Source organism: Pristiophorus japonicus, chromosome 32, assembly GCF_044704955.1.
Source record: "Pristiophorus japonicus isolate sPriJap1 chromosome 32, sPriJap1.hap1, whole genome shotgun sequence".
NCBI classification, from domain to species: domain Eukaryota; kingdom Metazoa; phylum Chordata; class Chondrichthyes; family Pristiophoridae; genus Pristiophorus; species Pristiophorus japonicus.
In genome coordinates this window covers 179,956-207,104 of record NC_092008.1, presented here as the reverse complement: position 1 = coordinate 207,104, position 27,149 = coordinate 179,956, and the positions used below count along the sequence as shown (strand labels likewise).

At 55.4% G+C, this 27,149-nt stretch overlaps 1 protein-coding gene across 1 annotated transcript in view; it reads right to left on the bottom strand.

The window, feature by feature from the left end:
• The window catches only part of LOC139240470 (contactin-5-like), a gene marked incomplete at its 5' end in the record, with an annotated part of 162,717 nt that overhangs the window by 57,274 nt on the left and 78,294 nt on the right, over positions 1-27,149 (bottom strand). Inside the window, one exon of the mRNA XM_070869006.1 lies at positions 9,066-9,193. Coding sequence (XP_070725107.1) covers positions 9,066-9,193 — 128 coding nt within the window. The remainder of the gene's footprint in view (positions 1-9,065; positions 9,194-27,149) is intronic.

Here is a 27,149-nt window from a genome sequence, read left to right as displayed (position 1 = left end):
GCTTTACTCTGTATCTAACCCCCTGTACCTGCCCTGGGAGTGTTTGATGGGACAGTGGAGAGGGAGCTTTACTCTGTATCTAACCCCCTGTACCTGCCCTGGCAGTGTTTGATGGGACAGTGTAGAGGGAGTTTACTCTGTATCTAACCCCGTGCTGTACCTACCCTGGGAGTGTTTGATGGGACAGTGTAGAGGGAGCTTTACTCTGTATCTAACCCCTTGTACCTGCCCTGGGAGTGTTTGATGGGGACAGTGTAGAGGGAGCTTTACTCTGCACCTAACTCCCTGTACCTGCCCTAGGAGTGTTTCATGGGACAGTGTAGAGGGAGCTTTACTCTGTATCTAACCCCCTGTACCTGCCCTGGGAGGGTATAATGGGGACAGTGTAGAGGGAGCTTTACTCTGTATCTAACCCCATGTACCTGCCCTGGGAGTGTTTGATGGGACAGTGTAGAGGGAGCTTTGCTCTGTATCTAACCCCCTGTACCTGCCCTGGGAGTTTTGATGGGTCAGTGTCGAGGGAGCTTTACTCTGTATCTAACCCCCTGTACCTGCTTTGGGAGTGTTTGATGGGACAGTGTAGAGGGAGCTTTACTCTGTATCTAACCCCCTGTACCTGCCCTGGGAGTGTATAATGCGGACAGTGTAGAGGGAGCTTTACTCTGCATCTAACCCCCTGTACCTGCCCTGGGAGTGTTTGATGGGACAGTGTAGAGGGAGCTTTACTCTGTATCTAACCCCCTGTACCTGCCCTGGGAGTGCTTGATGGGACAGTGTAGAGGGAGCTTTACTCTGTATCTAACCCCCTGTACCTGCCCTGGGATTGTTTGATGTGACACTGTAGAGGGAGCTTTACTCTGTATCTAACCCCCTGTACCTGCCTTGGGAGTGTTTGATGGGACAGTGTAGAGGGAGCTTTACTCTGTATCTAACCACCTGTACCTGCCCTGGGAGTCTATAATGGGGACAGTGTAGAGGGAGCTTTACTCTATATCTAACCCCCTGTACCTGCCCTTGGAGTGTTTGATGGGACAGTGTAGAGGGAGCTTTACTCGATATCTAACCCCCAGTACCTGCCCTGGGAGTGTTTGATGGGACAGTGTAGAGGGAGCTTTACTCTGTATCTAACCCCGTGCTGTACCTGCCCTGGGAGTGTTTGATGGGACAGTGTAGAGGGAGCTTTACTCTGTATCTAACCCCCTGTACCTACCCTGGGAGTGTTTGATGGGACAGTGTAGAGGGAGCTTTATTCTGTATCTAACCCCATGCTGTACCTGCCCTGGGAGTGTTTGATGGGACAGTGTAGACGGAGCTTTACTCTGTATCTAACTCCCTGTACCTGCCCTGGGAGTGTTTGATGGGACAGTGTAGAGGGAGCTTTACTCTGTATCTAACCCCGTGCTGTACCTGCTCTGGGAGTGTTTGATGGGACAGTGTAGAGGGAGCTTTACTCTGTATCTAACCCCGTGCTGTACCTGCCCTGGGAGTGTTTGATGGGACAGTGTAGAGGGAGATTTACTCTGTATCTAACCCACTGTACCTGCCCTGGGAGTGTTTGATGGGACAGTGTAGAGGGAGCTTTACTCTGTATCTAACCCCCTGTACCTGCCCTGGGAGTGTTTGATGGGACAGTGTAGAGTGAGCTTTACTCTGTATCTAACCCGTGCTGTACTTGCTCTGGGAATGTTTGATGGTACAGTGTAGAGGGAGCTTTACTCTGTATCTAACCCCCTGTACCTGCCCTGGGAGTGTTGGATGGGAGAGTGTAGAGGGAGTTTTACTCTGTCTCTAACCCCCTGTACCTGCCCTGGGAGTGTTTGATGGGACGGTGGAGAGGGAGTTTTTCTCTGTATCTAACCCCATGTACTTGCCTGGGAGTGTGTGATGGGACAGTGTAGAGGGAGTTTTACTCTGTATCTAACCCCCTGTCCCTGCCCTGGGATTGTTTGATGTGACAGTGTAGAGGGAGCTTTACTCTGTATCTAACCCCCTGTACCTGCCCTGGGAGTGTTTGATGGGACAGTGTGGAGGGAGCTTTACTCTGTATCTAACCCCGTGCTGTACCTGCCCTGGAAGTGTTTGATGGGACAGTGTAGAGGGAGCTTTACTCTGTATCTAACCCCCTGTACCTGCCCTGGGAGTGTTTGATGGGACAGTGTCGAGGGAGATTTACTCTGTATCTAACCCCATGCTGTACCTGCCCTGGGAGTGTTTGATGGGACAGTGTAGAGGGAGCTTTACTCTGTACGTAACCCCCTGTACCTGGCCTGGAAGTGTTTGATGGGACAGTGTAGAGGGAGCTTTACTCTCTATCTAACCCCATGTACCTGCCTTGGGAGTGTTTGGGACAGTGTAGAGGGAGCTTTACTCTGTATCTAACCCCCTGTACCTGCCCTGGGAGTATTTGATGGGACAGTGTAGAGGGAGCTTTACTCTGTATCTAACCCCGTGCTGCACCTGCCCTGGGAGTGTTTGATGGGACAGTGTAGAGGGAGCTTTACTCTGTATCTAACCCCCTGTACCTGCCCTGGGAGTGTTTGATGGGGACAGTGTAGAGGGAGCTTTACTCTGTATCTAACCCCCTGTACCTGCCCTGGGAGTGTTTGATGGGACAGTGTAGAGGGAGCTTTACTCTGTATCCAACCCTGTGCTGTACCTGCCCTGGGAGTGTTTGATGGGACAGTGTAGAGGGAGCTTTACTCTGTATCTAACCCCCTGTACCTGCCCTGGGAGTGTTTGATGGGACAGTGTAGAGGGAGCTTTACTCTGTATCTAACCCCCTGTACCTGCCCTGCGAGTGTTTGATGGGACAGTGTAGAGGGAGCTTTCCTCTGTATCTAACCCCCTGTACCTGCCCTGGGAGTGTTTGATGGGACAGTGTAGAGGGAGCTTTACTCTGTATCTAACCCCCTGTACCTGCCCTGGGAGTGTTTGATGGGACAGTGTAGAGGGAGCTTTACTCTGTATCTAACCCCGTGCTGTACCTGCCCTGGGAGTGTTTGATGGGACAGTGTAGCGGGAGCTTTACTCTGTATCTAACCCCGTGCTGTACCTGCCCTGGGAGTGTTTGATGGGACAGTGTAGAGGGAGCTTTACTGTGTATCTAACCCCTTGTACCTGCCCTGGGAGTGTTTGATGGGACAGTGTAGAGGGAGCTTTCTCTGTATCTAACCCCCTGTACCTGCCCTGGGAGTGTTTGATGAGACAGTGTAGAGGGAGCTTTACTCTGTATCTAACCCCTTGTACCTGCCCTGGGAGTGTTTGATGGGACAGTGTAGAGGGAGCTTTACTCTGTATCTAACCCCGTGCTGTACCTGCCCTGGAAGTGTTTGATGGGACAGTGTCGAGGGAGCTTTACTCTCTATCTAACCCCCTGTACCTGCCCTAGGAGTGTTTGATGGGACAGTGTCGAGGGAGATTTACTCTGTACCTAACCCCCTGTACCTGCCCTGGGAGTGTTTGATGGGACGGTGTAGAGGGAGCTTTACTCTGTATCTAACCCCATGTACCTGCCTTGGAGTGTTTGATGGGACAGTGTAGAGGGAGCTTTACTCTGTATCTAACCCCATGCTGTACCTGCCCTGGGAGTGTTTGATGGGACAGTGTAGAGGGAGCTTTACTCTGTATCTAACCCCGTGCTGTACCTGCCCTGGGAGTGTTTGATGGGACAGTGTAGAGGGAGCTTTACTCTGTATCTACCCCCCTGTACCTGCCCTGGGAGTGTTTGATGGGGACAGTGTAGAGGGAGCTTTACTCTGTATCTAACCCCCTGTACCTGCCCTGGGAGTGTTTGATGGGACAGTGTCGAGGGAGCTTTACTCTGTATCTAAACCCCTGTACCTGCCCTGGGAATATTTGATGGGACAGTGTAGAGGGAGCTTTACTCTGTATCTAACCCCCTGTACCTGCCCTGGGAGTGTTTGATGAGACAGTGTAGAGGGAGCTTTACTCTGTATCTAACCCCCTGTACCTGCCCTGGGAGTGTTTGATGGGACAGTGTGGAGGGAGCTTTACTCTGTATCTAACCCCGTGCTGTACCTGCCCTGGAAGTGTTTGATGGGACAGTGTAGAGGGAGCTTTACTCTGTATCTAACCCACTGTACCTGCCCTAGGAGTGTTTGATGGGACAGTGTCGAGGGAGATTTACTCTGTAACTAACCCCCTGTACCTGCACTGGGAGTGTTTGATGGGACAATGCAGAGGGAGCTTTACTCTGTATCTAACCCCCTGTACCTGCCCTGGGTGTGTTTGATGGGACAGTGTAGAGTGAGCTTTACTCTGTATCTAACCCGTGCTGTACTAGCTGTGAGAATGTTTGATGGGACAGTGTAGAGGGAGCTTTACTCTGTATCTAACCCCCTGTAGCTGCCCTGGGAGTGTTTGATGGGAGAGTATAGAGGGAGCTTTACTCTGTATCTAACCCCCTGTACCTGCCCTGGGCGTGTTTGATGGGACAGTGTAGAGGGAGCTTTACTCTGTATCTAACCCCATGCTGTACCTGCCCTGGGAGTGTTTGATGGGACAGTGTAGAGGGAGCTTTACTCTGTATCTAACCCCCTGTACCTGGCCTGGGAGTGTTTGATGGGACAGTGTAGAGGGAGCTTTACTCTGTATCTAACCCCCTGTACCTGTCCTGGGAGTATTTGATGGGACAGTGTAGAGGGAGCTTTACTCTGTATCTAACCCCGTGCTGTACCTGCCCTGGAAGTGTTTGATGGGACAGTGTAGAGGGAGCTTTACTCTGTATCTTACCCCCTGTACCTGCCCTGGGAGTGTTTGATGGGGACAGTGTAGAGGGAGCTTTACTCTGTATCTAACCCCCTGTACCTGCCCTGGGAGTGTTTGATGGGACAGTGTAGAGGGAGCTTTACTCTGTATCTAACCCTGTGCTGTACCTGCCCTGGGAGTGTTTGATGGGACAGTGTAGAGGGAGCTTTACGCTGTATCTAACCCCCTGTACCTGCCCTGGGAGTGTTTGATGGGGACAGTGTAGAGGGAGCTTTACTCTGTATCTAACCCCGTGCTGTACCTGCCCTGGGAGTGTTTGATGGGACAGTGTAGAGGGAGCTTTACTCTGTATCTAACCCCCTGTACCTGCCCTGGGAGTGTTTGATGGGACAGTGTAGAGGGAGCTTTACTCTGTATCTAACCCCCTGTACCTGCCCTGGGAGTGTTTGATGGGACAGTGTAGAGGGAGCTTTACTCTGTATCTAACCCCCTGTACCTGCCCTGGGAGTGTTTGATGGGACAGTGTAGAGGGAGCTTTACTGTGTATCTAACCCCTTGTACCTGCCCTGGGAGTGTTTGATGGGACAGTGTAGAGGGAGCTTTACTCTGTATCTAACCGCGTGCTGTACCTGCCCTGGGAGTGTTTGATGGGACAGTGTAGAGGGAGCTTTACTCTGTATCTAACCCCCTGTACCTGCCCTGGGAGTGTTTGATGGGACAGTGTAGAGGGAGCTTTACTCTGTATCTAACCCCCTGTATCTGCCCTGGAGTGTTTGATGGGACAGTGTAGAGGGTGCTTTACTCTGTATCTAACCCCCTGTACCTGCCCTGGGAGTGTTTGATGGGACAGTGTAGAGGGAGCTTTACTCTGTATCTAACCCCGTGCTGTACCTGCCCTGGGAGTGTTTGATGGGACAGTGTAGAGGGAGCTTTACTGTGTATCTAACCCCTTGTACCTGCCCTGGGAGTGTTTGATGGGACAGTGTAGAGGGAGCTTTACTGTGTATCTAACCCCTTGTACCTGCCCTGGGAGTGTTTGATGGGACAGTGTAGAGGGAGCTTTACTCTGTATCTAACCGCGTGCTGTACCTGCCCTGGGAGTGTTTGATGGGACAGTGTAGAGGGAGCTTTACTCTGTATCTAACCTCCTGTACCTGCCCTGGGAGTGTTTGATGGGACAGTGTAGAGGGAGCTTTACTCTGTATCTAACCCCCTGTATCTGCCCTGGAGTGTTTGATGGGACAGTGTAGAGGGTGCTTTACTCTGTATCTAACCCCCTGTACCTGCCCTGGGAGTGTTTGATGGGACAGTGTAGAGGGAGCTTTACTCTGTATCTAACCCCGTGCTGTACCTGCCCTGGGAGTGTTTGATGGGACAGTGTAGAGGGAGCTTTACTGTGTATCTAACCCCTTGTACCTGCCCTGGGAGTGTTTGATGGGACAGTGTAGAGGGAGCTTTACTCTGTATCTAACCCCCTGTACCTGCGCTGGGAGTGTTTGATGGGACAGTGTAGAGGGAGCTTTACTCTGTATCTAACCCACTGTACCTGCCCTAGGAGTGTTTGATGGGACAGTGTCGAGGGAGATTTACTCTGTAACTAACCCCCTGTACCTGCACTGGGAGTGTTTGATGGGACAATGCAGAGGGAGCTTTACTCTGTATCTAACCCCCTGTACCTGCCCTGGGTGTGTTTGATGGGACAGTGTAGCGTGAGCTTTACTCTGTATCTAACCCGTGCTGTACTAGCTGTGAGAATGTTTGATGGGACAGTGTAGAGGGAGCTTTACTCTGTATCTAACCCCCTGTAGCTGCCCTGGGAGTGTTTGATGGGAGAGTATAGAGGGAGCTTTACTCTGTATCTAACCCCCTGTACCTGCCCTGGGCGTGTTTGATGGGACAGTGTAGAGGGAGCTTTACTCTGTATCTAACCCCATGCTGTACCTGCCCTGGGAGTGTTTGATGGGACAGTGTAGAGGGAGCTTTACTCTGTACCTAACCCCCTGTACCTGGCCTGGGAGTGTTTGATGGGACAGTGTAGAGGGAGCTTTACTCTGTATCTAACCCCCTGTACCTGTCCTGGGAGTGTATAATGGGGACAGTGTAGAGGGAGCTTTACTCTCTATCTAACCCCATGTACCTGCCCTAGGAGTGTTTGATGTGACAGTGTAGAGGGAGCTTTACTCTGTATCTAATCCCCTGTACCTGCCCTGGGAGTATTTGATGGGACAGTGTAGAGGGAGCTTTACTCTGTATCTAACCCCGTGCTGTACCTGCCCTGGAAGTGTTTGATGGGACAGTGTAGAGGGAGCTTTACTCTGTATCTTACCCCCTGTACCTGCCCTGGGAGTGTTTGATGGGGACAGTGTAGAGGGAGCTTTACTCTGTATCTAACCCCCTGTACCTGCCCTGGGAGTGTTTGATGGGACAGTGTAGAGGGAGCTTTACTCTGTATCTAACCCTGTGCTGTACCTGCCCTGGGAGTGTTTGATGGGACAGTGTAGAGGGAGCTTTACGCTGTATCTAACCCCCTGTACCTGCCCTGGGAGTGTTTGATGGGGACAGTGTAGAGGGAGCTTTACTCTGTATCTAACCCCGTGCTGTACCTGCCCTGGGAGTGTTTGATGGGACAGTGTAGAGGGAGCTTTACTCTGTATCTAACCCCCTGTACCTGCCCTGGGAGTGTTTGATGGGACAGTGTAGAGGGAGCTTTACTCTGTATCTAACCCCCTGTACCTGCCCTGGGAGTGTTTGATGGGACAGTGTAGAGGGAGCTTTACTCTGTATCTAACCCCCTGTACCTGCCCTGGGAGTGTTTGATGGGACAGTGTAGAGGGAGCTTTACTGTGTATCTAACCCCTTGTACCTGCCCTGGGAGTGTTTGATGGGACAGTGTAGAGGGAGCTTTACTCTGTATCTAACCGCGTGCTGTACCTGCCCTGGGAGTGTTTGATGGGACAGTGTAGAGGGAGCTTTACTCTGTATCTAACCCCCTGTACCTGCCCTGGGAGTGTTTGATGGGACAGTGTAGAGGGAGCTTTACTCTGTATCTAACCCCCTGTATCTGCCCTGGAGTGTTTGATGGGACAGTGTAGAGGGTGCTTTACTCTGTATCTAACCCCCTGTACCTGCCCTGGGAGTGTTTGATGGGACAGTGTAGAGGGAGCTTTACTCTGTATCTAACCCCGTGCTGTACCTGCCCTGGGAGTGTTTGATGGGACAGTGTAGAGGGAGCTTTACTGTGTATCTAACCCCTTGTACCTGCCCTGGGAGTGTTTGATGGGACAGTGTAGAGGGAGCTTTACTCTGTATCTAACCCCCTGTACCTGCGCTGGGAGTGTTTGATGGGACAGTGTAGAGGGAGCTTTGCTCTGTATCTAACCCCCTGTACCTGCCCTGGGAGTGTTTGATGGGACAGTGTAGAGGGAGCTTTACTCTGTATCTAACCCCGTGCTGTACCTGCCCTGGGAGTGTTTGATGGGACAGTGTAGAGGGAGCTTTACTGTGTATCTAACCCCTTGTACCTGCCCTGGGAGTGTTTGATGGGACAGTGTAGAGGGAGCTTTACTCTGTATCTAACCCCCTGTACCTGCGCTGGGAGTGTTTGATGGGACAGTGTAGAGGGAGCTTTGCTCTGTATCTAACCCCCTGTACCTGCCCTGGGAGTGTTTGATGGGACAGTGTAGAGGGAGCTTTACTCTGTATCTAACCCCCTCTACCTGCCTTGTGAGTGTTTGATGGGACAGTGTAGAGGGAGCTTTACTCTGTATCTAACCCCGTGCTGTACCTGCCCTGGGAGTGTTTGATGGGACAGTGTAGAGGGAGCTTTACTCTGTATCTAACTCCCTGTACCTGCCCTGGGTGTGTTTGATGGGACAGTGTAGAGGGAGCTTTACTCTGTATCTAACCCCCTGTACCTGCCCTGGGAGTGTTTGATGGGACAGTGTAGAGGGAGCTTTACTCTGTATCTAACCCCCTGTACCTGCCCTGGGAGTGTTTGATGGGACAGTGTAGAGGGAGCTTTACTCTGTATCTAACCCCCTGTACCTGCTCTGGGAGTGTTTGATGGGACAGTGTAGAGGGAGCTTTACTCTGTATCTAACTCCCTGTACCTGCCCTGGGAGTGTTTGATGGGACAGTGCAGAGGGAGCTTTACTCTGTATCTAACCCCGTGCTGTACCTGCCCTGGGAGTGTTTGATGGGACAGTGCAGAGGGAGCTTTACTCTGTATCTAACCCCCTGTACCTGCCCTGGGAGTGTTTGATGGGACAGTGTAGAGGGAGCTTTACTCTGTATCTAACCCCCTGTACCTGCCCTGGGAGTTGTGCGAGGTGACCTACCTTTGACGTACACAGTGCCGGAGCTAAACGAAACACCGAAGACATTCTGCGCCCTGCACGTGTAGCTCCCGGTGTCTGCCCTGGTAACGTTACTCAGTCGCAGGGTCCCGTCTTCTGAGATGGTCACCCTGTGGAAATGGAGAGGGGCAGCAAGGTGGATTAGTGGTGCTTGGTAGAGGACCCCTGGCAGTGTCTTGTAACCGGACCAGATCTCCAACTCCCCAATCCAGGACTGTGTCAGGGCGTGAGTCACTGAGCTTCTAAAATATGTCGCCGATGGAGAGACGAGGGTTTGAGTACAGGGGCAAGGATGTCTTACTGCAGTTGTACAGGGTCTTGGTGAGACCACACCTGGAGTATTGTGAGCAGTTTTGGTCTCCTTACCTAAGGAAGGATATACTGGCCATAGAGGGAGTGCAGCGAAGGTTCACCAGACTGATTCCTGGGAGGGCAGGACTGTCGTATGAGGAGAGATTGGGTCGTCTGGGCCTGTATTCACCGGAGTTTAGAAGAATGAGACGGGATCTCATTGAAACATATAAAATTCTGACGGGGTTGGACAGACTGGATGCGGGGAGGATGTTTCCCCCGGGGCTGGGAAGTCTAGAACAAGGGGTCACAGTCTCAGGATACGGGGTAGGAAATTTAGGAGCGAGATGAGGAGAAATGTTTTCACTCAGAGGGTGGTGAACATGTGGAATTCTCTCCCACAGAAGGCTGTGGGGGCCAAGTCACTGAATATATTTAAGAGGGAGATAGATAGATTTCTAGACACAAAAGGCATCAAGGGGTATGGGGAGAAAGCGGGAATCTGGTGTTGGGATAGAGGATCAGCCATGATCGTATTGAATGGTGCAGGCTCGAGGGGCCCAATGGCGTCCTAATGGTTCTATGTTTCTATGTCCCTGATGGGGAGACTCTATATCGGGGTCCCTGATGGGGAGACTCTATATCGGGGTCCCTGATGGGGAGACTCTATATCGGGGTCCCTGATGGGGAGACTCTATATCGGGGTCCCTGATGGGGAGACTCTATATCGGGGTCCCTGATGGGGAGACTCTATATCGGGGTCCCTGATGGGGAGACTCTATATCGGGGTCCCTGATGGGGAGACTCTATATCGGGGTCCCTGATGGGGAGACTCTATATTGGGGTCCCTGATGGGGAGACTCTATATCGGGGTCCCTGATGGGGAGACTCTATATCGGGGTCCCTGATGGGGTGACTCCCCCTATATCGGGGTCCCTGATGGAGAGAATCCCCCTATATCGGGGTCCCTGATGGGGTGACTCTGTATCGGAGTCCCTGATGGGGAGACTCTATATCAGGGTCCCTGATGGGGGGAGAGAGAGAGAACGAGAGCGGCCGAGGGATAAAGACAGAGAGGGGGAGGTATAGAGAAGGGGATTTATAGAGTGGTGGTGGGGCAGAGAGAGAGGGAGAGACGGGGAGAGAGATGGAGAAAGTGGGCTGAGAGAAATGCAGAGAGGGAGAGAAGGAAGGAGAGAGAAAGAGAGAGGCAACGAAGGATATCGATAGTAAGAAATAAAGGAGGGAGGGGGAGGTGTGAGAATGTGAAATAAGTCCCAGGAGCAGGAGTCGGCCATTCGGCCCCTCGAGCTCGCTCCGCCATTCAATAAGATGGCGGCTGATCCGATCTTGGGCTCAGCTCCACTTCCCCGCCCCGCCCCTTCACTCCCTTATCGCTCAAAAATCTGTCTATCTCCCCCTTAAATATATTCAGTGACCCAGCCCCCCACAGCTCTCTGGGGCAGAGAATTCCACAGATTCACCGGAAGAAATTCCTCCTCCTCTCCGTCCTAAATGGGCGACCCCTTATTCTGAGACTATGTGCCCCCTAGTTCTAGATTCCCCCACGAGGGGGAAACATCCTCTCTGCATCCACCCTGTCCAGCCCCCCTCAGAATCTGACACGTTTCGATAAGATCACCTCTCATTCTTCTAAATTCCAATGGGTAGAGGCCCAACCTGCTCAACCTTTCCTCATAAGTCAACCCCCTCATCCCCGGAATCAACCGAGTGAACCTTCTCTGAGCTGCCTCCAAAGCAAGTATATCCTTTGGTAAATCTGGAATCAGAGTAGAGCACTTGCTTTGTGAGTCTCGTGTCGGCCGATACGGCCTGCCCAGCGTAGCTGGTCAAGTGTGGTCAATGCTTCAATGCTGTTGTAGGTTTCTCTATCGTCAAATTTAACACAAAGCTTCTTTTAAAAAAATATGGATACCGGGCCCTCGATCAAACTGCATGTGGCCTTGCCTTATTTGGTGGTCTCGGGTCCAATGCGCCATTCACCAGCCGATTCTTACGCACACTAGTTTACATCTCCCTGCAGTGGTTATTGTTGGTGTTGTTGGTACAGCATCAAAGCACTGACCACACTCGACCAGCTCCGCTGGGCAGGGCCACATTGTCCGCACGTCCCCCCCAGACACGAGACTCCCCAAAGCCAAGCGCTCTACTCGGAACTCCTTCACGGGCAAACGGGCCAAAGGTGGGCAGAGGAAACGTTACAAGGGACCACCCTCAAAGCCCTCCCTGATAAAGTGCAACATCCCCCACCGACACCTGGGAGTCCCTGGGCCCAAAGACCAGCTCAAAGCGGAGGAGGAGTGACCGGGAAGGCGCCGAACACCTCGAGTCGCCTCGCCGGAAGCCAAGCGCAGACAGCGGAAGGAGAGCACGGCAAACCCAGGCCCCCCCCCACCCACCCGTCCCTCCGACCAGCGTCTGCCCCAGACACCGCCTGTGACAGGGACGGTCGGTCCCGCATTGGGCTCATCAGTCAGCTGAGAACTGGTGTTAGTGTGGGAGCAGGTCACCCTGGACCCCGAGGGAAAGCCGGAGGAGAGGAGAGAGGGGAAATTAGCCAGGGTTCCTGCTCCTGATCCCCGCCCAGTGACCCCTGGGTTAGAGAGAGAGAGAGAAATCAGCCAAGGTTCCTGCTCCTGATCACTGCCCAGTGACCCCTGGGTTAGAGAGAGAGGAAATCAGCCAGGGTTCCTGCTCCTGATCACTGCCCAGTGACCCCTGGGTTAGAGAGAGGGGAAATCAGCCAGGGTTCCTGCTCCTGATCACTGCCCAGTGACCCCTGGGTTAGAGAGAGAGGAAATCAGCCAGGGTTCCTGCTCCTGATCACTGCCCAGTGATCCCTGGGTTAGAGAGAGGGGAAAATCAGCCAGGGTTCCTGCTCCTGATCCCCGCCCAGTGACCCCTGGGTTAGAGAGAGAGGAAATCAGCCAGGGTTCCTGCTCCTGATCACTGCCCAGTGATCCCTGGGTTAGAGAGAGAGAGAGAAATCAGCCAGGGTTCCTGCTCCTGATCACTGCCCAGTGACCCCTGGGTTAGAGAGAGAGGGGAAATCAGCCAGGGTTCCTGCTCCCGATCACTGCCCAGTGACCCCTGGGTTAGAGAGAGAGGGGAAATCAGCCAGGGTTCCTGCTCCTGATCACTGCCCAGTGACCCCTGGGTTAGAGAGAGAGGGGAAATCAGCCAGGGTTCCTGCTCCTGATCCCCGCCCAGTGACCCCTGGGTTAGAGAGAGAGGGGGAAATCAGCCAGGGTTCCTGCTCCTGATCACTGCCCAGTGACCCCTGGGTTAGAGAGAGGGGGAAATCAGCCAGGGTTCCTGCTCCTGATCACTGCCCAGTGACCCCTGGGTTAGAGAGAGAGGGGAAATCAGCCAGGATTCCTGCTCCTGATCACTGCCCAGTGACCCCTGGGTTAGAGAGAGAGGGGAAATCAGCCAGGCTTCCGGCTCCTGATCCCCGCCCAGTGATCCCTGGGTTAGAGAGAGGGAAATCAGCCAGGGTTCCTGCTCCTGATCACTGCCCAGTGACCCCTGGGTTAGAGAGAGGGGAAAATCAGCCAGGGTTCCTGCTCCTGATCCCCGCCCAGTGACCCCTGGGTTAGAGAGAGAGGAAATCAGCCAGGGTTCCTGCTCCTGATCACTGCCCAGTGATCCCTGGGTTAGAGAGAGAGAGAGAAATCAGCCAGGGTTCCTGCTCCTGATCACTGCCCAGTGACCCCTGGGTTAGAGAGAGAGGAAATCAGCCAGGGTTCCTGCTCCTGATCACTGCCCAGTGATCCCTGGGTTAGAGAGAGAGAGAGAAATCAGCCAGGGTTCCTGCTCCTGATCACTGCCCAGTGACCCCTGGGTTAGAGAGAGAGGGGAAATCAGCCAGGGTTCCTGCTCCCGATCACTGCCCAGTGACCCCTGGGTTAGAGAGAGAGGGGAAATCAGCCAGGGTTCCTGCTCCTGATCACTGCCCAGTGACCCCTGGGTTAGAGAGAGAGGGGAAATCAGCCAGGGTTCCTGCTCCTGATCACTGCCCAGTGACCCCTGGGTTAGAGAGAGGGGGAAATCAGCCAGGGTTCCTGCTCCTGATCACTGCCCAGTGACCCCTCGGTTAGAGAGAGGGGGAAATCAGCCAGGGTTCCTGCTCCTGATCACTGCCCAGTGACCCCTGGGTTAGAGAGAGAGGGGAAATCAGCCAGGGTTCCTGCTCCTGATCACTGCCCAGTAACCCCTGGGTTAGAGAGAGGGGAAATCAGCCAGGGTTCCTGCTCCTGATCACTGCCCAGTAACCCCTGGGTTAGAGAGAGGGGAAATCAGCCAGGGTTCCTGCTCCTGATCACTGCCCAGTGACCCCTGGGTTAGAGAGAGGGGGAAATCAGCCAGGGTTCCTGCTCCTGATCACTGCCCAGTGACCCCTGGGTTAGAGAGAGGGGAAAATCAGCCAGGGTTCCTGCTCCTGATCACTGCCCAGTGACCCCTGGGTTAGAGAGAGGGGAAAATCAGCCAGGGTTCCTGCTCCTGATCACTGCCCAGTAACCCCTGGGTTAGAGAGAGGGGAAATCAGCCAGGGTTCCTGCTCCTGATCACTGCCCAGTGACCCCTGGGTTAGAGAGAGGGGGAAATCAGCCAGGGTTCCTGCTCCTGATCACTGCCCAGTGACCCCTGGGTTAGAGAGAGGGGAAAATCAGCCAGGGTTCCTGCTCCTGATCACTGCCCAGTGACCCCTGGGTTAGAGAGAGGGGAAAATCAGCCAGGGTTCCTGCTCCTGATCACTGCCCAGTGACTCCTGGGTTAGAGAGAGGGGAAATCAGCCAGGGTTCCAGCTCCTGATCACTGCCCAGTGACCCCTGGGTTAGAGAGAGGGGAAAATCAGCCAGGGTTCCTGCTCCTGATCACTGCCCAGTGACCCCTGGGTTAGAGAGAGAGGGGAAATCAGCCAGGGTTCCTGCTCCTGATCACTGCCCAGTGACCCCTGGGTTAGAGAGAGGGAAATCAGCCAGGGTTCCTGCTCCTGATCACTGCCCAGTGACCCCTGGGTTAGAGAGAGAGGGGAAATCAGCCAGGGTTCCTGCTCCTGATCACTGCCCAGTGACCCCTGGGTTAGAGAGAGGGGGAAATCAGCCAGGGTTCCTGCTCCTGATCACTGCCCAGTGACCCCTGGGTTAGAGAGAGAGAGGAAATCAGCCAGGGTTCCTGCTCCTGATCACTGCCCAGTGACCCCTGGGTTAGAGAGAGAGGGGAAATCAGCCAGGGTTCCTGCTCCTGATCACTGCCCAGTGACCCCTGGGTTAGAGAGAGAGGAAATCAGCCAGGGTTCCTGCTCCTGATCACTGCCCAGTGACCCCTGGGTTAGAGAGAGGGGAAATCAGCCAGGGTTCCTGCTCCTGATCACTGCCCAGTGACCCCTGGGTTAGAGAGAGGGGAAAATCAGCCAGGGTTCCTGCTCCTGATCACTGCCCAGTGACCCCTGGGTTAGAGAGAGGGGAAAATCAGCCAGGGTTCCTGCTCCTGATCACTGCCCAGTAACCCCTGGGTTAGAGAGAGGGGAAATCAGCCAGGGTTCCTGCTCCTGATCACTGCCCAGTGACCCCTGGGTTAGAGAGAGGGGGAAATCAGCCAGGGTTCCTGCTCCTGATCACTGCCCAGTGACCCCTGGGTTAGAGAGAGGGGAAAATCAGCCAGGGTTCCTGCTCCTGATCACTGCCCAGTGACCCCTGGGTTAGAGAGAGGGGAAAATCAGCCAGGGTTCCTGCTCCTGATCACTGCCCAGTGACCCCTGGGTTAGAGAGAGGGGAAATCAGCCAGGGTTCCTGCTCCTGATCACTGCCCAGTGACCCCTGGGTTAGAGAGAGGGGAAAATCAGCCAGGGTTCCTGCTCCTGATCACTGCCCAGTGACCCCTGGGTTAGAGAGAGAGGGGAAATCAGCCAGGGTTCCTGCTCCTGATCACTGCCCAGTGACCCCTGGGTTAGAGAGAGGGAAATCAGCCAGGGTTCCTGCTCCTGATCACTGCCCAGTGACCCCTGGGTTAGAGAGAGAGGGGAAATCAGCCAGGGTTCCTGCTCCTGATCACTGCCCAGTGACCCCTGGGTTAGAGAGAGGGGGAAATCAGCCAGGGTTCCTGCTCCTGATCACTGCCCAGTGACCCCTGGGTTAGAGAGAGAGAGGAAATCAGCCAGGGTTCCTGCTCCTGATCACTGCCCAGTGACCCCTGGGTTAGAGAGAGAGGAAATCAGCCAGGGTTCCTGTTCCTGATCACTGCCCAGTGACCCCTGGGTTAGAGAGAGGGGAAATCAGCCAGGGTTCCTGCTCCTGATCACTGCCCAGTGACCCCTGGGTTAGAGAGAGGGGAAAATCAGCCAGGGTTCCTGCTCCTGATCACTGCCCAGTGACCCCTGGGTTAGAGAGAGGGGAAAATCAGCCAGGGTTCCTGCTCCTGATCACTGCCCAGTGACCCCTGGGTTAGAGAGAGGGGAAATCAGCCAGGGTTCCTGCTCCTGATCACTGCCCAGTGACCCCTGGGTTAGAGAGAGGGGAAAATCAGCCAGGGTTCCTGCTCCTGATCACTGCCCAGTGACCCCTGGGTTAGAGAGAGAGGGGAAATCAGCCAGGGTTCCTGCTCCTGATCACTGCCCAGTGACCCCTGGGTTAGAGAGAGGGAAATCAGCCAGGGTTCCTGCTCCTGATCACTGCCCAGTGACCCCTGGGTTAGAGAGAGAGGGGAAATCAGCCAGGGTTCCTGCTCCTGATCACTGCCCAGTGACCCCTGGGTTAGAGAGAGGGGGAAATCAGCCAGGGTTCCTGCTCCTGATCACTGCCCAGTGACCCCTGGGTTAGAGAGAGAGAGGAAATCAGCCAGGGTTCCTGCTCCTGATCACTGCCCAGTGACCCCTGGGTTAGAGAGAGAGGAAATCAGCCAGGGTTCCTGTTCCTGATCACTGCCCAGTGACCCCTGGGTTAGAGAGAGGGGAAATCAGCCAGGGTTCCTGCTCCTGATCACTGCCCAGTGACCCCTGGGTTAGAGAGAGGGGGAAATCAGCCAGGGTTCCTGCTCCTGATCACTGCCCAGTGACCCCTGGGTTAGAGAGAGAGGGGAAATCAGCCAGGGTTCCTGCTCCTGATCACTGCCCAGTGACCCCTGGGTTAGAGAGAGAGGAAATCAGCCAGGGTTCCTGCTCCTGATCACTGCCCAGTGACCCCTGGGTTAGAGAGAGGGGAAATCAGCCAGGGTTCCTGCTCCTGATCACTGCCCAGTGACCCCTGGGTTAGAGAGAGGGGAAATCAGCCAGGGTTCCTGCCCCTGATCACTGCCCAGTGACCCCTGGGTTAGAGAGAGGGGAAATCAGCCAGGGTTCCTGCTCCTGATCACTGCCCAGTGACCCCTGGGTTAGAGAGAGGGGGAAATCAGCCAGGGTTCCTGCTCCTGATCACTGCCCAGTGACCCCTGGGTTAGAGAGAGAGGGGAAATCAGCCAGGGTTCCTGCTCCTGATCACTGCCCAGTGACCCCTGGGTTAGAGAGAGAGGAAATCAGCCAGGGTTCCTGCTCCTGATCACTGCCCAGTGACCCCTGGGTTAGAGAGAGGGGAAATCAGCCAGGGTTCCTGCTCCTGATCACTGCCCAGTGACCCCTGGGTTAGAGAGAGGGGAAAATCAGCCAGGGTTCCTGCTCCTGATCACTGCCCAGTGACCCCTGGGTTAGAGAGAGGGGAAAATCAGCCAGGGTTCCTGCTCCTGATCACTGCCCAGTAACCCCTGGGTTAGAGAGAGGGGAAATCAGCCAGGGTTCCTGCTCCTGATCACTGCCCAGTGACCCCTGGGTTAGAGAGAGGGGGAAATCAGCCAGGGTTCCTGCTCCTGATCACTGCCCAGTGACCCCTGGGTTAGAGAGAGGGGAAAATCAGCCAGGGTTCCTGCTCCTGATCACTGCCCAGTGACCCCTGGGTTAGAGAGAGGGAAATCAGCCAGGGTTACTGCTCCTGATCACTGCCCAGTGACCCCTGGGTTAGAGAGAGGGGAAAATCAGCCAGGGTTCCTGCTCCTGATCACTGCCCAGTGACCCCTGGGTTAGAGAGAGAGGGGAAATCAGCCAGGGTTCCTGCTCCCGATCACTGCCCAGTGACCCCTGGGTTAGAGAGAGAGGGGAAATCAGCCAGGGTTCCTGCTCCTGATCACTGCCCAGTGACCCCTGGGTTAGAGAGAGAGGGGAAATCAGCCAGGGTTCCTGCTCCTGATCACTGCCCAGTGACCCCTGGGTTAGAGAGAGGGGGAAATCAGCCAGGGTTCCTGCTCCTGATCACTGCCCAGTGACCCCTCGGTTAGAGAGAGGGGGAAATCAGCCAGGGTTCCTGCTCCTGATCACTGCCCAGTGACCCCTGGGTTAGAGAGAGAGGGGAAATCAGCCAGGGTTCCTGCTCCTGATCACTGCCCAGTAACCCCTGGGTTAGAGAGAGGGGAAATCAGCCAGGGTTCCTGCTCCTGATCACTGCCCAGTAACCCCTGGGTTAGAGAGAGGGGAAATCAGCCAGGGTTCCTGCTCCTGATCACTGCCCAGTGACCCCTGGGTTAGAGAGAGGGGGAAATCAGCCAGGGTTCCTGCTCCTGATCACTGCCCAGTGACCCCTGGGTTAGAGAGAGGGGAAAATCAGCCAGGGTTCCTGCTCCTGATCACTGCCCAGTGACCCCTGGGTTAGAGAGAGGGGAAAATCAGCCAGGGTTCCTGCTCCTGATCACTGCCCAGTAACCCCTGGGTTAGAGAGAGGGGAAATCAGCCAGGGTTCCTGCTCCTGATCACTGCCCAGTGACCCTGGGGTTAGATTGAGAGGGGAAATCAGCCAGGGTTCCTGCTCCTAGGACATAGAGATAGTATTAGAGATATTTAGGGGGAAATCAGCCAGGGTTCCTGCTCCTGATCACTGCCCAGTGACCCCTGGGTTAGAGAGAGGGGGAAATCAGCCAGGGTTCCTGCTCCTGATCACTGCCCAGTGACCCGGGGGTTATTATGAGGAGAGGGGAAAATCAGCCAGGGTTCCTGCTCCTGATCACTGCCCAGTGACCTCTGGGTTAGAGAGAGGGGAAAATCAGCCAGGGTTCCTGCTCCTGATCACTGCCCAGTGACTCCTGGGTTAGAGAGAGGGGAAATCAGCCAGGGTTCCTGCTCCTGATCACTGCCCAGTGACCCCTGGGTTAGAGAGAGGGGAAAATCAGCCAGGGTTCCTGCTCCTGATCACTGCCCAGTGACCCCTGGGTTAGAGAGAGAGGGGAAATCAGCCAGGGTTCCTGCTCCTGATCACTGCCCAGTGACCCCTGGGTTAGAGAGAGGGGAAATCAGCCAGGGTTCCTGCTCCTGATCACTGCCCAGTGACCCCTGGGTTAGAGAGAGAGGGGAAATCAGCCAGGGTTCCTGCTCCTGATCACTGCCCAGTGACCCCTGGGTTAGAGAGAGAGGGGAAATCAGCCAGGGTTCCTGCTCCTGATCACTGCCCAGTGACCCCTGGGTTAGAGAGAGAGGGAAATCAGCCAGGGTTCCTGCTCCTGATCACTGCCCAGTGACCCCTGGGTTAGAGAGAGGGGAAATCAGCCAGGGTTCCTGCTCCTGATCACTGCCCAGTGACCCCTGGGTGGAGAGAGAGAGGGAAATCAGCCAGGGTTCCTGCTCCTGATCACTGCCCAGTGACCCCTGGGTTAGAGAGAGGGGAAATCAGCCAGGGTTCCTGCTCCTGATCACTGCCCAGTGACCCCTGGGTTAGAGAGAGGGGAAATCAGCCAGGGTTCCTGCTCCTGATCACTGCCCAGTGACCCCTGGGTTAGAGAGAGGGGAAATCAGCCAGGGTTCCTGCTCCTGATCACTGCCCAGTGACCCCTGGGTTAGAGAGAGGGGAAAATCAGCCAGGGTTCCTGCTCCTGATCACTGCCCAGTGACCCCTGGGTTAGAGAGAGGGGAAATCAGCCAGGGTTCCTGCTCCTGATCACTGCCCAGTGACCCCTGGGTTAGAGAGAGGGGAAATCAGCCAGGGTTCCTGCTCCTGATCACTGCCCAGTGACCCCTGGGTTAGAGAGAGGGGAAAATCAGCCAGGGTTCCTGCTCCTGATCACTGCCCAGTGACCCCTGGGTTAGAGAGAGGGGAAATCAGCCAGGGTTCCTGCTCCTGATCACTGCCCAGTGACCCCTGGGTTAGAGAGAGGGAAATCAGCCAGGGTTCCTGCTCCTGATCACTGCCCAGTGACCCCTGGGTTAGAGAGAGAGGGGAAATCAGCCAGGGTTCCTGCTCCTGATCACTGCCCAGTGACCCCTGGGTTAGAGAGAGGGGGAAATCAGCCAGGGTTCCTGCTCCTGATCACTGCCCAGTGACCCCTGGGTTAGAGAGAGAGAGGAAATCAGCCAGGGTTCCTGCTCCTGATCACTGCCCAGTGACCCCTGGGTTAGAGAGAGAGGAAATCAGCCAGGGTTCCTGTTCCTGATCACTGCCCAGTGACCCCTGGGTTAGAGAGAGGGGAAATCAGCCAGGGTTCCTGCTCCTGATCACTGCCCAGTGACCCCTGGGTTAGAGAGAGGGGAAAATCAGCCAGGGTTCCTGCTCCTGATCACTGCCCAGTGACCCCTGGGTTAGAGAGAGGGGAAAATCAGCCAGGGTTCCTGCTCCTGATCACTGCCCAGTGACCCCTGGGTTAGAGAGAGGGGAAATCAGCCAGGGTTCCTGCTCCTGATCACTGCCCAGTGACCCCTGGGTTAGAGAGAGGGGAAAATCAGCCAGGGTTCCTGCTCCTGATCACTGCCCAGTGACCCCTGGGTTAGAGAGAGAGGGGAAATCAGCCAGGGTTCCTGCTCCTGATCACTGCCCAGTGACCCCTGGGTTAGAGAGAGGGAAATCAGCCAGGGTTCCTGCTCCTGATCACTGCCCAGTGACCCCTGGGTTAGAGAGAGAGGGGAAATCAGCCAGGGTTCCTGCTCCTGATCACTGCCCAGTGACCCCTGGGTTAGAGAGAGGGGGAAATCAGCCAGGGTTCCTGCTCCTGATCACTGCCCAGTGACCCCTGGGTTAGAGAGAGAGAGGAAATCAGCCAGGGTTCCTGCTCCTGATCACTGCCCAGTGACCCCTGGGTTAGAGAGAGAGGAAATCAGCCAGGGTTCCTGTTCCTGATCACTGCCCAGTGACCCCTGGGTTAGAGAGAGGGGAAATCAGCCAGGGTTCCTGCTCCTGATCACTGCCCAGTGACCCCTGGGTTAGAGAGAGGGGGAAATCAGCCAGGGTTCCTGCTCCTGATCACTGCCCAGTGACCCCTGGGTTAGAGAGAGAGGGGAAATCAGCCAGGGTTCCTGCTCCTGATCACTGCCCAGTGACCCCTGGGTTAGAGAGAGAGGAAATCAGCCAGGGTTCCTGCTCCTGATCACTGCCCAGTGACCCCTGGGTTAGAGAGAGGGGAAATCAGCCAGGGTTCCTGCTCCTGATCACTGCCCAGTGACCCCTGGGTTAGAGAGAGGGGAAATCAGCCAGGGTTCCTGCCCCTGATCACTGCCCAGTGACCCCTGGGTTAGAGAGAGGGGAAATCAGCCAGGGTTCCTGCTCCTGATCACTGCCCAGTGACCCCTGGGTTAGAGAGAGGGGGAAATCAGCCAGGGTTCCTGCTCCTGATCACTGCCCAGTGACCCCTGGGTTAGAGAGAGAGGGGAAATCAGCCAGGGTTCCTGCTCCTGATCACTGCCCAGTGACCCCTGGGTTAGAGAGAGAGGAAATCAGCCAGGGTTCCTGCTCCTGATCACTGCCCAGTGACCCCTGGGTTAGAGAGAGGGGAAATCAGCCAGGGTTCCTGCTCCTGATCACTGCCCAGTGACCCCTGGGTTAGAGAGAGGGGAAAATCAGCCAGGGTTCCTGCTCCTGATCACTGCCCAGTGACCCCTGGGTTAGAGAGAGGGGAAAATCAGCCAGGGTTCCTGCTCCTGATCACTGCCCAGTAACCCCTGGGTTAGAGAGAGGGGAAATCAGCCAGGGTTCCTGCTCCTGATCACTGCCCAGTGACCCCTGGGTTAGAGAGAGGGGGAAATCAGCCAGGGTTCCTGCTCCTGATCACTGCCCAGTGACCCCTGGGTTAGAGAGAGGGGAAAATCAGCCAGGGTTCCTGCTCCTGATCACTGCCCAGTGACCCCTGGGTTAGAGAGAGGGGAAATCAGCCAGGGTTCCTGCTCCTGATCACTGCCCAGTGACCCCTGGGTTAGAGAGAGGGGAAAATCAGCCAGGGTTCCTGCTCCTGATCACTGCCCAGTGACCCCTGGGTTAGAGAGAGAGGGGAAATCAGCCAGGGTTCCTGCTCCTGATCACTGCCCAGTGACCCCTGGGTTAGAGAGAGGGAAATCAGCCAGGGTTCCTGCTCCTGATCACTGCCCAGTGACCCCTGGGTTAGAGAGAGAGGGGAAATCAGCCAGGGTTCCTGCTCCTGATCACTGCCCAGTGACCCCTGGGTTAGAGAGAGGGGGAAATCAGCCAGGGTTCCTGCTCCTGATCACTGCCCAGTGACCCCTGGGTTAGAGAGAGAGAGGAAATCAGCCAGGGTTCCTGCTCCTGATCACTGCCCAGTGACCCCTGGGTTAGAGAGAGAGGGGAAATCAGCCAGGGTTCCTGCTCCTGATCACTGCCCAGTGACCCCTGGGTTAGAGAGAGAGGAAATCAGCCAGGGTTCCTGCTCCTGATCACTGCCCAGTGACCCCTGGGTTAGAGAGAGGGGAAATCAGCCAGGGTTCCTGCTCCTGATCACTGCCCAGTGACCCCTGGGTTAGAGAGAGGGGAAAATCAGCCAGGGTTCCTGCTCCTGATCACTGCCCAGTGACCCCTGGGTTAGAGAGAGGGGAAAATCAGCCAGGGTTCCTGCTCCTGATCACTGCCCAGTAACCCCTGGGTTAGAGAGAGGGGAAATCAGCCAGGGTTCCTGCTCCTGATCACTGCCCAGTGACCCCTGGGTTAGAGAGAGGGGGAAATCAGCCAGGGTTCCTGCTCCTGATCACTGCCCAGTGACCCCTGGGTTAGAGAGAGGGGAAAATCAGCCAGGGTTCCTGCTCCTGATCACTGCCCAGTGACCCCTGGGTTAGAGAGAGGGGAAAATCAGCCAGGGTTCCTGCTCCTGATCACTGCCCAGTGACCCCTGGGTTAGAGAGAGGGGAAAATCAGCCAGGGATCCTGCTCCTGATCACTGCCCAGTGACCCCTGGGTTAGAGAGAGAGGGGAAATCAGCCAGGGTTCCTGCTCCTGATCACTGCCCAGTGACCCCTGGGTTAGAGAGAGGGAAATCAGCCAGGGTTCCTGCTCCTGATCACTGCCCAGTGACCCCTGGGTTAGAGAGAGAGGGGAAATCAGCCAGGGTTCCTGCTCCTGATCACTGCCCAGTGACCCCTGGGTTAGAGAGAGGGGGAAATCAGCCAGGGTTCCTGCTCCTGATCACTGCCCAGTGACCCCTGGGTTAGAGAGAGAGAGGAAATCAGCCAGGGTTCCTGCTCCTGATCACTGCCCAGTGACCCCTGGGTTAGAGAGAGAGGAAATCAGCCAGGGTTCCTGTTCCTGATCACTGCCCAGTGACCCCTGGGTTAGAGAGAGGGGAAATCAGCCAGGGTTCCTGCTCCTGATCACTGCCCAGTGACCCCTGGGTTAGAGAGAGGGGAAAATCAGCCAGGGTTCCTGCTCCTGATCACTGCCCAGTGACCCCTGGGTTAGAGAGAGGGGAAAATCAGCCAGGGTTCCTGCTCCTGATCACTGCCCAGTGACCCCTGGGTTAGAGAGAGGGGAAATCAGCCAGGGTTCCTGCTCCTGATCACTGCCCAGTGACCCCTGGGTTAGAGAGAGGGGAAAATCAGCCAGGGTTCCTGCTCCTGATCACTGCCCAGTGACCCCTGGGTTAGAGAGAGAGGGGAAATCAGCCAGGGTTCCTGCTCCTGATCACTGCCCAGTGACCCCTGGGTTAGAGAGAGGGAAATCAGCCAGGGTTCCTGCTCCTGATCACTGCCCAGTGACCCCTGGGTTAGAGAGAGAGGGGAAATCAGCCAGGGTTCCTGCTCCTGATCACTGCCCAGTGACCCCTGGGTTAGAGAGAGGGGGAAATCAGCCAGGGTTCCTGCTCCTGATCACTGCCCAGTGACCCCTGGGTTAGAGAGAGAGAGGAAATCAGCCAGGGTTCCTGCTCCTGATCACTGCCCAGTGACCCCTGGGTTAGAGAGAGAGGAAATCAGCCAGGGTTCCTGTTCCTGATCACTGCCCAGTGACCCCTGGGTTAGAGAGAGGGGAAATCAGCCAGGGTTCCTGCTCCTGATCACTGCCCAGTGACCCCTGGGTTAGAGAGAGGGGGAAATCAGCCAGGGTTCCTGCTCCTGATCACTGCCCAGTGACCCCTGGGTTAGAGAGAGAGGGGAAATCAGCCAGGGTTCCTGCTCCTGATCACTGCCCAGTGACCCCTGGGTTAGAGAGAGAGGAAATCAGCCAGGGTTCCTGCTCCTGATCACTGCCCAGTGACCCCTGGGTTAGAGAGAGGGGAAATCAGCCAGGGTTCCTGCTCCTGATCACTGCCCAGTGACCCCTGGGTTAGAGAGAGGGGAAATCAGCCAGGGTTCCTGCCCCTGATCACTGCCCAGTGACCCCTGGGTTAGAGAGAGGGGAAATCAGCCAGGGTTCCTGCTCCTGATCACTGCCCAGTGACCCCTGGGTTAGAGAGAGGGGGAAATCAGCCAGGGTTCCTGCTCCTGATCACTGCCCAGTGACCCCTGGGTTAGAGAGAGAGGGGAAATCAGCCAGGGTTCCTGCTCCTGATCACTGCCCAGTGACCCCTGGGTTAGAGAGAGAGGAAATCAGCCAGGGTTCCTGCTCCTGATCACTGCCCAGTGACCCCTGGGTTAGAGAGAGGGGAAATCAGCCAGGGTTCCACGTCTGTATCTCAATCTCTATTCCATATCTCTGTAACCCCCTCCAAACCCCTACACCCCTCCCTATCTCTGTAACCCCCTCCAGTCCCCACAACCCCCCGAGATGTCTGCACCCCTCTAATTCTGCCCCCCTGACCATCCCTGATTATAATCGCTCCACCATCGGTGGCCGTGCCTTCTGTTGCCTGAGCCCCGAGCTCTGGAACTCCCTCCCTAAACCTCTCCGCCTCTCTCTCTCTCCTCCTTTAATGCACCGTGCTTTGTGAGCAAGGTACATCACGCAAGGAAGAAACATTGAAGATTAATCAGAAAGGCTGCACTCTCCTCCAGTGCAGTGAGAATATATGGCTTGGTATCGGGATTATGTTAAAATCATTACACGCCGGTTGATTACAAAACTCCGCAGTTTGATCAATGGCCTGTTGATCTGTTGCAGGACTTATGATCAGCAGACATGTTAATCCGTTGATCTATCAGTGATTCACGCAGAATGTTAAAAATCACTCATTGTGCACGAACTAATGAACTCGAACCTTTCCCTGGCAACTAATCAATCGGATTCTCTAATTAACTCTTGTTTCTGTTGCTACGCACTGTGAGGCAGGTTACACAGCCCAGGCAGGAATGAATTGTTCCTTTATCTGCTGTGTCCTGTACGAGATGATGACGTGATCCAACATCGCCTCCAGTGCGCCAGTGCAGCCTTCGGTCGCCTGAGGAAAAGAGTGTTTGAAGACCAGGCCCCTCAAATCCACCACCCAGCTCATGGTCTACAGGGCTGTAGTGATACCCACCCTCCTGTGTGTCTCAGAGACACGGACCATGTACAGTAGGTACCTCACCCCCAGCTCATGGTCTACAGGGCTGTAGTGATACCCGCCCTCCTGTGTGTCTCAGAGACACGGACCATGTACAGTAGGTACCTCACCCCCAGCTCATGGTCTACAGGGCTGTAGTGATACCCGCCCTCCTGTATGGCTCAGAGACATGGACCATGTACAGTAGGTACCTCACCCCCAGCTCATGGTCTACAGGGCTGTAGTGATACCCGCCCTCCTGTATGGCTCAGAGACACGGACCGTGTACAGTAGACACCTCAAGGCGCTGGAGAAATACCACCAACGCTGTCTCCGCAAGATCCTGCAAATCCCCCGGGAGGACAGACGCACCAACGTTAGCGTCCTCGACCAGGCCCAACATCCCCAGCATCGAAGCACTGACCACACTCGACCAGCTCCGCCGGGCAGAGCACACATTGTCCGCATGTCCCCCCCCAGACACGAGACTCCCAAAGCAAGCGCTCTACTCGGAACTCCTTCACGGGCAAACGAGCCAAAGGTGGGCAGAGGAAACGTTACAAGGGACCACCCTCAAAGCCTCCCTGATAAAGTGCAACATCCCCACCGACACCTGGGAGTCCCTGGGCCCAAAGACCAGTCCGCCCCAAGTGGAGGAAGTGCATCCGGGAGGGGCGCTGAGCACCTCGAGTCTCGTCGCCGAGAGCGTGCAGAAAGCAAGCGCAGGCAGCGGAAGGAGCGTGCGGCAAACCAGTCCCACCCTCCCCTTCCCTCAACCACTGTCTGTCCCACCTGTGACAGGGACTGTGGCTCCCGTATTGGGCTGTTCAGCCACCTAAGGACTCGTGGTTAGAGTGGAGGCAAGTCTTCCTTGATTCCAAGGGACTGCCTACGATGATGATGATGTTGTGGCGGTGTTTGTTGATTTAACGACCTGCCGGGAAACTCGCCGATCGGGGAGCGATTGTCTTGCCTAATGACCTGGCGATCCGCCAATCACCTTCAGCCAGAGTCGATAGTGGATTACTGACTCTGGCCGATCGATCACAAGGAGATGGGACCCGGGAGGGACCCGCATCAAATTCTCCTCAACCTTGTCAAGTGTCATCTCGGGCCAAGTTACTGAAGCTTTGTGATGATTATAGATTCGCACAGCTTCCCGTAACCACTTTCGTCCGGCCGAGACCTCATTAACCTCTTCTTGTCCGGTGCACTCCCTCCACTTAGGGCGGACTGGTCTCTGGGCCCAGGGACTCCCAGGTGTCGGTGGGGATGTTGCACTTTATCAGGGAGGCTTTGAGGGTGGTCCCTTGTAACGTTTCCTCTGCCCACCTTTGGCCCGTTTGCCCGTGAAGGAGTTCCGAGTAGAGCGCTTGGCTTTGGGGAGTCTCGTGTCTGGGGGACATGCGGACAATGTGGCCCTGCCCAGCGGAGCTGGTCGAGTGTGGTCAGTGCTTCGATGCTGGGGATGTTGGGCCTGGTCGAGGACGCTAACGTTGGTGCGTCTGTCCTCCCGGGGGATTTGCAGGATCTCGCGGAGACAGCGTTGGTGGTATTTCTCCAGCGACTTGAGGTGTCTACTGTACATGGTCCATGTCTCTGAGCCATACAGGAGGGCGGGTATCACTCCAGCCCTGTAGACCATGAGCTGGGGGTGAGGTACCTACTGTACACGGTCCATGTCTCTGAGCCACACAGGAGGGCGGGTATCACTACAGCCCTGTAGACCATGAGCTGGGGGTGAGGTACCTACTGTACACGGTCCCTGTCTCTGAGCCATACAGGAGGGCGGGTATTACTACAGCCCTGTAGACCATGAGCTGGGGGTGAGGTACCTACTGTACATGGTCCGTGTCTCTGAGCCATACAGGAGGGTGGGTATCACTACAGCCCTGTAGACCATGAGCTGGGGGTGAGGTACCTACTGTACATGGTCCATGTCTCTGAGCCATACAGGAGGGCGGGTATCACTACAGCCCTGTAGACCATGAGCTGGGGGTGAGGTACCTACTGTACATGGTCCATGTCTCTGAGACACACAGGAGGGCGGGTATTACTACAGCCCTGTAGACCATG